General features: G+C 31.5%; 1 protein-coding gene and 1 pseudogene across 2 annotated transcripts; both read right to left on the bottom strand.

Moving 5' to 3' along the window:
- Positions 1 to 401: 401 nt before the first annotated feature.
- Positions 402 to 4,514, bottom strand: LOC127707686 (uncharacterized). 2 transcript variants are annotated; one of them, XM_052212348.1, is made up of 4 exons: positions 4,366 to 4,514; positions 3,902 to 4,097; positions 1,853 to 1,960; positions 402 to 1,223 (listed from the first exon to the last, which is right to left on the bottom strand). In XM_052212348.1, the coding sequence occupies exons 2-4, from the start codon at positions 4,085 to 4,087 to the stop codon at positions 1,032 to 1,034; spliced, it is 486 nt and encodes a 161-aa protein (XP_052068308.1). In that variant the 5' UTR covers positions 4,088 to 4,097; positions 4,366 to 4,514; the 3' UTR covers positions 402 to 1,031. The 2 variants fall into 2 exon arrangements, with proteins under 2 accessions (XP_052068308.1, XP_052068309.1); XM_052212349.1 differs by lacking the exon at positions 4,366 to 4,514 and adding an exon at positions 4,251 to 4,279.
- A 3,886-nt stretch (positions 4,515 to 8,400) lies between these two features.
- LOC127708520 (uncharacterized) overlaps positions 8,401 to 13,117 on the bottom strand; it is a 34,498-nt pseudogene continuing 29,781 nt past the window's right edge.

Consider the following 13,117-nt stretch of genomic DNA (forward strand, 5'->3'; position numbering starts at 1 on the left):
TTCAACAATTAACATTAGCCGGATGAAAAGTTCAAGAAGTTTCTATAATAAGAATATAAAAAGATGTATGATTGCCAAATGATATGTAACACTCCATCAAAGACTATAAGGGGTTAAACGTTTCTATAAGATGAATAACATATTAATGTAGACCGTTTCAATATATTAGAAACGAAAACAACACACTGACTCAGAAAATGGTAATTTCGGAGCATCTCAGTTCATCCCCGGTTTGTGGTGGGTTTGTTGTTCCATCATCAGTTTTCTGTTTAGTGTTTATTTGTAGACTGTAAAATCGCTGATGCATGCACACATATTGCTTGCAACTAATGCAACGAATAAACAGAATATAAAACTTTTTTTGTTTTTGGCTACAATTACATGATTAAAAAAAACCAATCTCACATACAGATCTTTATTGAAATGAAATAATCACATTGCACATTCATTCAAGACATACACATAGAACTGTAATGTTATATGAGGTAGAAAGACATGAGGGTTTACCTAATTTCGCCGTTTCAGAATCTAAAGGATTGTGGATATTTTCATTGTTTGTACCCGAAATGAAAATAACGGCATGTCATTGGTTGAATTTCCATTGTTTAGAACGTCCTTAGCTAATCAAAGGCTTTGGATGTACAGTTTTGAAAATAATACCCAGAATGCATTTGATTCTGAACCGGCGAAATAATATCAGAAGATTTACATAGTATTTTTTTTTTCGTTAGAACAGACAACTGCCTGCTTTTTTTTTGCTGCTATTCGAAAAACTTATATTCTAGATAACAAAAACTATTGTTAAATTTTCGTGAATTTTAAGCTTAAAAAAACATGAACAATTTATTTCATTTGTAAATGAATTATAAAGTTTTCAAATTTGAAAACGAGTTTAAAAGTCTTTTAATGAGAGAGCCTGCTACAGTACCAACAGACACACTCTTCTGTTCTTGATGGAATTATTCAAAACAGAGTTTATCGTTACCAGGGATGGTAGTTTATATTAATGAATGGTAGTATATTAGTGACTATCATGTATTCATTAGAGGACTTCCCCGTGTAAGTTGTGCTTGTTGCAGTCTTGGGTGATTAGCTGGAATTGAAGTGCACCTCCCTCCAACTGCATGACTGTGAAGCACTTGATTGAATACTTTTGCACACAGTTTAAGCTTTTTAATATCAGAGTTTAAGGATCTTTGCTGATCTTCTAGCATTTTGCATTCCTAAAAAAAATGAGATACACACTAAGAAATCCAAAAAATTAAAAAAAATTAAAAATAAACTTATTTCTAAAAACAAATTCATATTAAAAATTTTAAACATTTACATTTGATTTATCATAAATTAACTTTTTTTGGAGTAATTTTAAGAATTATTGTCAGATCGTTGACGTATGGCCTTTATTATTTTATCAAAATTATTTACGAATTTTCTAGACTCAGCTGAATAATGACTTGACGTACTGCGTAGACACGTGTATGTTGTTGATGACCGCATATTAATCTCTAAATGTCTAATTGTTGGGTTTTTTTTTTGTCGTTGGTTTGTCGTCTCAATAATATATATCCGACTTGTTCTCCTCCATTTAGTTATATTAAACTTATTAATTGTTTAGTTTATAAACGTACTATGTGACTCCCGAGTTTTGCACATTTTTTTTTTATTATCCAGTCGATGGACTTATAAATTGTTAAGTTCCAAAATATACAATGTGACTCCCGAGTTTTATATATTTTTTCTTAAGAAATAATCGATACAAACATTATTTTCATTTACCATCACATTGAATTTTCTACTTTTTAAATCAATTATTGATTAGATTAATCATCAGATGAGTATAATATTCACTTACATCTTCTAAAACTTCTACTCTACGTTTTCTTTTTACTCTTGCTTTCTCCGCGGATTCTCTGTTCCTCTGTTTTCTGTTTTCCATTTTTGTTTTTTCTTCAGTTGTAAGCTAAAAAGAAGAAAATTATACCTTGGATGAAATTCATATTCATTGTTTGAGAGTTTTGTAATGTTATATTTAAATGCTATATATCTATACCGATTTTCTTTTTAATCCATCGACACTGATTGATTGTTATTTCCTGAGCGTCCAGTGGCTAATATTTCATGCATATTTAGGACGAAAACATCAGTGGCTAATATTTCATCCATATTCAGGACGAAAAGAAAATTAACAATATTCAATAGGAAGGTTATGTTTATTTAGGCCGACCAGATTTAACGGAAGACAAGGCTGTCACTAGGAAAAGAGGGTGCATTAAATAAGGGGAAAAACTTACAATGGGTCACCTCAAAACCCTTAAAGAGTGGTAACAAGAGTTATTTTACACAAAGAGACTCCCGCCAAGAAAAAAAATCATTTTAAGTGAATTTGTAAAAAATTAATGTAAATGATACTAAAGCAGATGATGCGACATATTCTGTAGAAACATGTGTTGATAAATTTAGACATGTGAATTGATTTTTATATATAAATAGAATAATCATGATAAGTTATAGTTAATAATTTCAATAGCTTGATTGTTTACAATATATCGATAGTAACATGTGCTTCACTTTTGTGACATGCAATCAGATGATATGATATAGTGTTTATCATCATCACGTTGCCTTTGATTTTTAGTTTATATATGAAATTTGGTACGAGCATTTTTATGACTAAAATGACCTGAATTAATGCCTATTTCGTTTAAGTAATAAAAATATATACCTAATCAATACAATAAATCAACTTCATTAAAATAACAAATGAATATTTATTGGATATCTATTAAATTTGCTGATTACCTAATTATTGAAACAATATCGCTTTACCTTACATCATTCCATTGGATGAATTGCCGTTTCTCATTTTTTTTAAAGGGCATATGATACAGTTCCATGGGAGGTACTGACGTCGCTATCGTAAAATGTCATTTTTCGCGACGTCAATCTGTGACATATCGGAAAAAGATGCACTTTTTCGACTGATTTTAACCATTAGCTTGAAAACGAGTACATGGGCCCTTCTTTTTTAATATGACATTTGGCTTGATTTATATGAAGATTATTTGTACCAATTTTCATGAACAAATTACAGAAGATTTTGTTTTTCGTTAGACAAATATACAGAAAAAGTGTCGGTTTTTCTTCTTCTAAAATCATGAAAACTTAATAAAAATTAATTATTACCATAGAAAATATTTTATAAAAGAAGATATTTCATTTTTTAACAATCATCCGCTTTAGTTTATCTTTTGAAACAAAAAAGCTAGGTATGTCTGTCCAAAGGATAGAAATGTCCAAGAAATCGAAATTTTGAGTAAATGTCTTAAATTTCGACCCGATTTATCTCTAATAGTAGCATACGAAGTGTATATTTTTTTATTACAATTTGAATTGATTTGGTGAAAAAAAGCTTGTTTGCAAATTTTCGTAAAAAAATCAGCGTAGGATCAAAAGTCATAGTCTCCGGGTGTCTAACTCACGTGACTCAATCTTTCAAACGACCTTTGGTAATTCAATTTGTTCCTTCTTTATCATGTTATTGTGCACAATGTATTTAAAAGTTTGGCCTTCCGTGCCCTGATGAAGATTGGATTTAAGTGTGTGTATATTTTTTAAATTATTATTTATGAGTTTTGGTGGTTTGCGGCATCGTTAGTGTGTACACCACATCTCCTTTCAATCATAGTTTAGAAAAAGAAAGGTGTTTCAAACTCAGAAAATTCTAAACGTTTGACACGAATTGTCCAGTTCTATCTAAATAAGATAAAGATATTAAGAAGCGCTACTTATACTCCATCCTTACTCTTGAAATTTTATATTAAATTCTTACCGAATTCTAAATGCCATGTACATTTAAATCCTAAATATTCAGCAATTCTTTCCAATATCCTTTATAATTTACCTCATAATTTTTAGGAGGTTCAAACAGGTTTTTGATTTCTCCTTCTCCACTCATCTGTCGCTTTTGTTTAACCTTCATAGCCAGTTCATGTTTGACCAATGGCGTGATGCTGTTACATTCTATTGCTGTCTTCAAGACATCGTCCAAGGTTTCTACAGGCGAGTATTGTTCCGCTAAGCTAAACATTGTCTTCAACCTGTCAAAATTAACAATTTTACACTTATTTACGATAAAATATTAATTTTATTTGACTCATGATTATGTCTTGTGAACTTAATGAATTAAGCATATGACATTTGGACAAAAGCCAACAAGACATTTTATATTTAGCACAAGATAAAAGCTCTACCTCAAATATTGTCACGGATACTTGAAATTGGATTTGCAATACAATAACTGTACATAATTGAATAAAAAATGATAGAAAATGTCAGACAATTATGAATAAAACCAATTATAGTTACCTTAGATACAGCTTTGTTTACAAGTAGTATGTATTTTTCCACTTTCCGATTAGAAATTACCCTGAACGGATTTTCCAATTTTCTAGTACAATATTGGTAATCACCTTTTTCTAAAAATAGCGAAAATTTTCAGCGAACCGTTTCCCTTTGGTAAACCGTCAGGAATGAACTAACCTGTTAACACATTTAAATATACATGTTGAGATGGCACGTCTTGCATAAAATTACAAAATAATAAAGTGTAATATATTTATTAATCCATGTTTATTATATAGAAAAAAATAGAACGATTTAAATACGAAATACGAAATATTTTATTAAAGAAAGCTCAACTATGGACATAATCATTAATAGCATAGATAAAACCATAGATATAATAGCTATAGATATAATAGCCATAGATATACGATTTATGTCATCTTCACCAGGAACAAAATATCAACATATTTTCCAAAATTCTAAATGCGTACACGGATAGGAAATTAATAAGAAGCTTGAGGCGGGTGTTTTATATGGTGTTTGTAAACAATTAATAGTTATGAAACATATGTTTGATCTTCAGGTCTATGACTTACTGATTAATAGATTATTCAGATGTACTAAAGGACAACCATTTGTTATTCGAGGAAAAAGGAGTGGGGATTCCAAATGAATATTCTGGCCTGTTAAAATCTGACAAAATTACTGGATTCGCCACTGATAATTTTACATCGACATTACTGTCATGGTGTAAATAAGATATGTAGCTATACCCAACCGGCCATACGCCCTCATGTGTCTTTCTTATACATACATGTAGAACAAATGTATATAACAACGCAAAACCATTCTTTTTTTGTTTTATATATTTTCAAATTATCGTTCTTCCTTACCGCAGCATTTAACATTGTTGCTAAATTTCAGTCGAGGTATACGTAATTTGTGGTGTTAGCCCTTCATAACCCTTGGATGTCCGAATGAGAAATTCTCTCGTACATTTGTCACATATTTAAACGTGTAATAAATATATTAATTACGTAATGTAAGAATCCTGGGTTTTTATTGATTGATAGCCAGTGTATTTTTCACCAATTTACTTTAATCAAATGAATATCGTTCATTTTTAAACAGCGCCGGGGTATATGCAAAAAGGATATGCCTTTTTTACCCTCTCTGCCTTGGTATTTGCCAAAAAATACTCTATCCGACTGGACGCTTTTAATGTCACGATCATCAATGCGTTTTATGTCACGATCATCAATGCGTTTTGTACGTTAACATTCGGTGTAATTAAACAGATATAGCATGTTCTTGAGGGGTATTTGCGAAAAATACCAGTCTTGAGAATGAATTTCCCTCGCCTTACGGCTCGCGAAATTTAACATTCTCTCGACTGGTATTTTTCGCAAATACCCCTCCTTAACATGATATATCTGTTCAATATATATATGCCTGCTTATGATTAAGACATATAAGGCGTTACAATTATTATATAGTGCCTAGAAAATCCACCTAACAATGTAAGAGTAGGTCTGATTCTTTACTTCCTCCCTAACTGGGACTGGAATCTATACTTTTACTTTACTTTTACTCTTCCATAAACATAAATCATTGTTTGGATAAACTATTACCGATAATTGTAAGCCAAAACAATACCAAGTATTAAAGGAGCTTTCGATTTATATATTGTTTCAATAGTTGCAGAAAGAAGAGCGAGTAGATACTTGGGGACAATCACAAGTTCAATTAAACCAGAAAACCCTGGCCAAAATTAAAAAGGAAGAACAGACAAACACAATAACCAAGCATAACATTAAAAACTTTAAAAGATCTACCCACGTGAACCCCACCAAAAAACGGGATTGAACTCAAGTTCTCCGGAAGGACAATCCGTTTACTTCTCTACATGTGTGCAAGTTTTAATCCGGTGTTATAGGTACCAGGATAACAATTTTGTACGCCAGACGAGCGCGTGTTCTACAAAAGACTCATCAGTAACGCTCGAATAAATAAGTTAAAGAGGACAAATAAAGTAAGAAGTTGAAGAGTATTGTGGACCCAAAATTCCGAAAGGTTTTTCCAAATACAGTTAAAGTAACCTATTGCTCTTTTATCAAACCACAGGAGTTGACTTTGATACAAAAATATGGTAAACCTGACTATTCCCATCAGACAGTAAAACCCATGCTAAAGAGGGATGGATGTTCGTGCGGCAGTCTATATTTTATAGCCCATCATCCTTATTGACCTTCTTTGAAATAATTTCCTCTGGGCAATAAGCAAACAGCAATCAATCTAACAATTTTATATTTTTTTTTTTGTATTTTTTTTCCGTATTCTTAAATGTAATACTTTATTTTGCGAATCTAACAGTTCAGTCTATTTATATGTTTTTATATTTAAATTTTTTAATGCAAACAAATTGGATGATCAAAACTTTTCTGCATTTCTAATTATTAAAAAAAAATCAAAATTTTGAAAACACTGTCAGCTAAAGCTGTGTTAGATTGAACGTAAAATTTATCTAACACGTCTTAGGAAAGTATAAAACTTTTGCTAAATGTACGTTAAAATAAATTTTGAAATACCGATTGAGGAGAGGTGTGTCAGTGGCCATGTCTATAAGCAAGATTTAGTACGGCAGTTTTAGTCTATTAGACCCAATCAATCAAATATACTGAAAATCTCTGTATATATATCCAAATGCTATCTTTTAGAGTGAACTTCTACTTGAATTGAGCTGTTAGTTATAAGAATTTCATATGTCACGTTAATTTGAGTTCACTGAAACCATGGATTAGTTTTGTTTCTTGTTTCCGCTTGTAAATAAAAAGACCATCAAACAATTTTTCGTGTTAGTGCTATGAAACCGTGTTTAATTCACTATTATAATAATTAAACTTACGGGAAGTGACTGTAGCAAGCCAGGATTAATTTAGGTGTTTTATTTTAAAAGTTTTAGACAGAGACTTAGACTTTAAATTGTTGATACATTTTAGAAGTTCAGTGCAATCGTAGCTCATCATTTTTTATCCAGTTGAAGAATAATTATAGGTTTTTATGTTTTTTTCTAGATTGTCTAATTAAAACATATTTTTTAAATTCATTAACATATGTTTGTGATGTGCCTATTCAAGACCACAAGTCTGCAATGTAGAGGCTGTGGTTTACTTTCCGTAACGTCTTTTCGTTTAACTTTACCAAATATATATTGAAAAAGACTTACGTTTGTTTTATCTCTTGAATACAAAGATTTTCTTAGTTTCCGAGAGCTTTTGAAAATGTCGTACTTGGTAGATAGTTGTCGTTTTCCATTGACAATCACGTTATATCGTCTTTTCTTATTTCCGAGAAAATGTAGGTGTATTATTTAAAAAACGAACATATTTATTTCTGGATCTTTATGACACATATTAAGATTATAAGAAATGACATTTTATAGTATTTTTTTAGTTTAGATATCCGCTGTATATACATTAGTTTGAATAAAACATACATTTAATTCCTGTCTGTTGATCATGTACACTACTTTTAAAAATGTCTATTTTGGAATTTGTATCGTTGGGTTGCTGACTCATCTACTTTTGTTTGCATCAAAATGTTAAAACTGATACAAAGATACCTGAAACGAGTTACTATCCCATGATATACTAATAATAAACAAATCATTGGGCACTTCAACTACAGCAATATTCATTAACAATTAACTCGTCCTAGACAACAAGGATATAGATTTCATGTCTTTGTCAAAACGCTTACCTACTATTTTCACAAATGACAGAATTTGTGGATGCAGGATGTAATAACATTAATGATACAAATTTTACAACACCAGATGCGCATTTCAACAACTAATGTCTCTTCAGTGATGCTCGAGGGCATAATATATGAAAATCCTAAACGTAATACATACTTAAAAAATTCCCGAACGTAAATCCTAATCCGGACAAGGAATCAGAACTATTCATGAGGGAGATACATTCCCTATGATTTGAAAAGATTTCAAGAAATCAACGCAACGTTTAGGAAATGCATAGCTTTTTATTGTTATACTATCTATACTGAAAGAAGAAAAAAGGTTGTCGTTTTCTGGTAAATATCATCGTTTGAATTATTTTACATTTGTCATTTCGAAGCTTTTTATAGCTTATTATGTGGTGTGGGTTTTGCTCAATGTTGAAGGCCGTATGGTGACCTATAATTGTTAACTTCTACATCATTTAGTCTCTGGTGGATAGTTGTCTCATAGGCAATCATGCCACATTTTCTTACTTTTATGTGAATATTTCTCTTTTTTACAGACTTAAAGTGAAAGTTTATAGTTATACAGTTACTATGCTTTGTGAAAGTACAATTCGACTTACAGGTATTGGATAAAAATGATATTTTCACAAAGCTTTATTGGCAATATTGTTCACACGGCAAACAAGTTTAATAGTTGTTCTTTAGATCTTACTTTTTTTGGCGGAACAGACATATTATAAATTATATCATTAATACAGTTCTTGTAAAATCCTGGCATATTTTATTTCTTTATATTGAAATTTCTGAACAGTGATACAAGACTTCAATTTTCATTTATTTTTATGGAATTTTGTAAGGAAATTTTTCTTTGCGCTATGCGCAACATCTTATGTCACTTCTATTTTTCTGCAATGTTTTTTGTATTATTGTAGGAAATCTAGTTGATTACATAATGGCATGTTCAATTATTTGATATTATCAAATTAATTACTTTGAGCTTCCTATTGGTATCTGCAAGATTTCTTTGATACGACATTATTAAGTATTTTTTATCTGTTCTATACTTGCAGTGTAGTTTTGACTCCTGTAATAACGATATTATTGAGATAATTATTTTTTCTTCAATAAAAATAAGAAGATGTAGTAGGAGTGCCAATAAGACAACACTCCATCCAAGTCTCAATGTGTAAAAAGTTAACAATTATAGGTCAAAGTATGACCTTCAACACGGAGCCTTAGCTCACACCGAACAGCAAGCTATAAAGGGCCCAAAAATGACTACTTTTGATCTAGGGCTGTCTAAGTTATTTTATTAAATCATTCAGAAGGAAACTTGAGTTTTTTCAAAGAACTACTTTAACCATACACCCTATTGACGTGCCTGTCGAAGTCAGGAACATAGTTATTGGTTGTATAAGTTCTAGCATTTATTCCTTTGAGAGTGTTTGTGGAATTTATTTGAGAAATCGTCTAGACAACAAGACGATTAAGAGCTGGATATGGCATGGACACTTGTCTTTTGATGAAGATCGCATGTTAACTTCAAGATGTGTTTTGGTTTTAATGACCGTTTTTATAACCATCTGCTGGTGTATTTTCTTCTTCAATGTCCATACTATGAGAAGCTGGCATGTAAGTGCTCTCAAATTTGGAAATTTTGGGTTCGTTTTGTTGCCTTTTTAACTTTTGTTGAAGTTTTGATCTAGCAAAAAGACAATAAATTCTGCAATTTCCTTAGAATGGTGTATCATAGCAATTAGTTCGATATCCTTAAAATGGGCCTTTGGAATTACTTTCTTCTTTAAACGATTCCTTATGTTATGTTTTGCTAATTTGATCTTTTTCTTTAATTCGGCCTTATCTTTATTGATTTTTGTTTGATTCTGCTGACGCAATCTTATCGCCCTTCCCTGCTTGAGTTTTAATGGCTAGAATTTTAACTTACAACTCTTTGATTTGTTTTCGATATTGTAAATAATTGTTCATACTATTATAGTTCTGGTCATGCGCAAGTAAATCCATACGAAATATTTTAGTTACTGTATTGATTACCGAACTCCCATTACAATTTTCAAGAATATCATAAAATCTTTTTTCCAAATCAACATTTTTCCAATGAAAAGTATAATTCCCTGTACTCCTTTCTACATCTTCTTCATTAGTCATGAATTTATCCTCTTTGACGTCGTTATCAAACAAAATGTATATCTCTTTATTCATCTTTTTGCAGAATTCTTTCTTTTTGGGTCCGATACCCGAACCTGATAATTCACGAATATCAGTTGCAAGAAGAAAATGTTTTTGCTTAGTCGAAATTCTTTTGCGATCACGAATAAGCAAACGAAATATAGCCTTTACCATTATTTTGTCAGTTTTACCTTCTACAAAAAGAATTCGGGAAGAAAAAAGGAACTTTTTCATTTCCTGTGATTGATCCCTGTCACACAATCTATCGTATCCTGTTGGTACTTTGCAGATAGAATGACAAATGTTATCATGTATGACTGATTTTGATGATACAAATGACCTTGACAATGCCCATTTATCAATCAACGAAGATTGTGGGTAATTATCAGGACGGTTTTTCCAGAATTACGCCTCAGAATTAAATCACGCAGTTTCTTTATTATATTGGGATGCATATATCGATCTGGTTTCTCAAATGTTATTGTTGAAAATTCTTTGTGTGAAAGAATAAGTGTTAACATCTTGGCTTCAAGTATTCCTTGTTGTCTCTTTGACACATTCCCCATTTCCATTCTCAATTTTACTTCTGATCATTTACACAGTGGCTTTGGTGAGACGTCTTGGGTTTCTAAATTACTTATTGAAGTTTTTCCATTAAGTGTACTAAATTTGTACGGATGTAAAATATGTTTATGAAATTCGGCCTCTTGTATTTCATCAATAATGTCATTATCTAGAAGATTTAATACAATTTTTTTCGCAGTGGCAAGGTTTTTTTATAGTTATCCTCTTTGTTTTCATGCAGGTTATGCTCACTTTGTGTTTGCTGTAGGGGACCATATGATCGCATTGGCAATATTCCACAATAACCCTTTGCTAGCCAATTATAAAGTGCATTAATGATTGTTGTGGCTACATTGGAAATAGTGGTAGCTGTAGATTCAAAATCGTTCGCAATTATTTCATAAAACCTATGTATATTTGCTTTGGTGCCACGATCTTTTGCATATTCTATAACAGATTTGTTCGGTGTTATTCGTTTGCACATTTGTGTGGTTTTTGCAAGTTCTTCTGTAATGCATCCACAAAATCCAACAAATTTCTGTACAAAAGTCTGTAGTGAACCGTTAGTGGATATTGAAGAGATAACCTTGTAACATTCATAGCCATTTGCCTTACAATTTTCACTGTTACGGTCCTGACTTTCTTGTTTTCTGATGAAAAAACATGCGATGATCTCTCTCGGCTGTTGATAACAAGTTATTGAAGGATATCGCTAAGGTATTGTGAAATGACAATCAGCATAAGCGAATTCATTTTCATCTGATACCGAAGTTGCTGATTGGCTTATTTTGTTTGAATAATTCAAACACGGCTGATTTTCCGCTCGATTTACCTCCAATGACAAAATGTGTACCTTCTTCAAATACAAGTCTCTGTTCTTGATGAAAATGCACGAAATTGTGCATTGCAATAGATCGTATCATCGCTTTAAAGTTTTTGTTAATGCTGCAAGTAAAAAATAAAACAGTTTATCTTTATCAAAAAGCCAGAAAATTGATAAAATGCTTTCAGCAGTCATTTATCGATTTCTTTAACACATTAATCTCTGTATGTTAATAAATATACAATAACCCCTCATGTTCAACACTCATTTGATGGTACAAATTGTGTTTTATTTCTAGTACGCAGTTCCTGTTCGACATATTGTACATGTAGAGTTCATAAAATACATATAATGCTCATCCCCAAGGAAGGTTTTTAAAAGGGAATACTGCGTATATGATCAACTAGCATCTAAAAGCGATAAGAACTATAAAAGTTGAGTAATATTATAAATATGATGTTCCGTTCTGAGATACCTAAGCACATAACAAGGTATCGTAAGAAAAATAAGTGAAATTGGGGAAAAAATTACACAATAGAACAAATTCAACGAAAAGAAAATATAAAATACTAGTAGATGAAATAGCTGTTTAAAAAAAAATCAAAAAGAGTTTTGCGGACAACTTTCTCTCGTCTGCTGTAAGTTTTGTCACTGAATTTAATTTGTTTCATGTGCTTCATTATGTATAAATGTTATGTCCGTGTTAAACTGTTATCCCATGCTAGTGATAATCAAGACGTTAGCTATACTATACATAAATTAATACATCTGATATTATCAAATCCATTTTGATTGATGAACTTTATTAAGAAGTCCTAAAAATATTTCATATTCATATTACTCCCAGATGTTCTACCCTGCTCGATCACGGACGGCCATCCGATCCCATCCGATCCACCTGCCTTGCTTCTCCGCTGATGAAAATATTAAGCAATTCGAGTTTTTAAATGAAAACATGTGGTATCAAAGGTATGAGTATAATAAACGGAGTCGAGTTCACCAGTTGAATAGGAAAACATATTTTGCTAAATTTCGCATTGGACAGTAAGGTTGTACCTTTTGTTAGCTATTATTCGTATGTCTCTCTGTCCTATATGTTCTCCCATTTATTTGTATTGTAGTCTTGTCATGTAATGTTGTCATTTTAATGTTATATTTAACATTGCCATAAAAGCGGGAGGTTTGGCTAGCCACAAAACCAGGTTCAACCCACCATTTTTTTCTTAAAATGTCCTGTACCAAGTCAGGAAAATGGCCATTGTTATATTATAGTTCGTTTCTGTGTGTGTTACATTTTAATGTTGTGTTTCTGTTGTGTCGTAGTTCTCCTCTTATATTTGATGTGTTTCCCTCAGTTTTAGTTTGTTACCCGGATATGTTTTTTTCTCGATCGATTTATGAATTTCGAACGGCGGTATACTACTGTTGCCTTTATTGTATCATACATAAGGCCGT

Source organism: Mytilus californianus, unplaced genomic scaffold (genome assembly GCF_021869535.1).
Source record: "Mytilus californianus isolate M0D057914Y unplaced genomic scaffold, xbMytCali1.0.p SCAF_7, whole genome shotgun sequence".
NCBI lineage: Eukaryota > Metazoa > Mollusca > Bivalvia > Mytilida > Mytilidae > Mytilus > Mytilus californianus.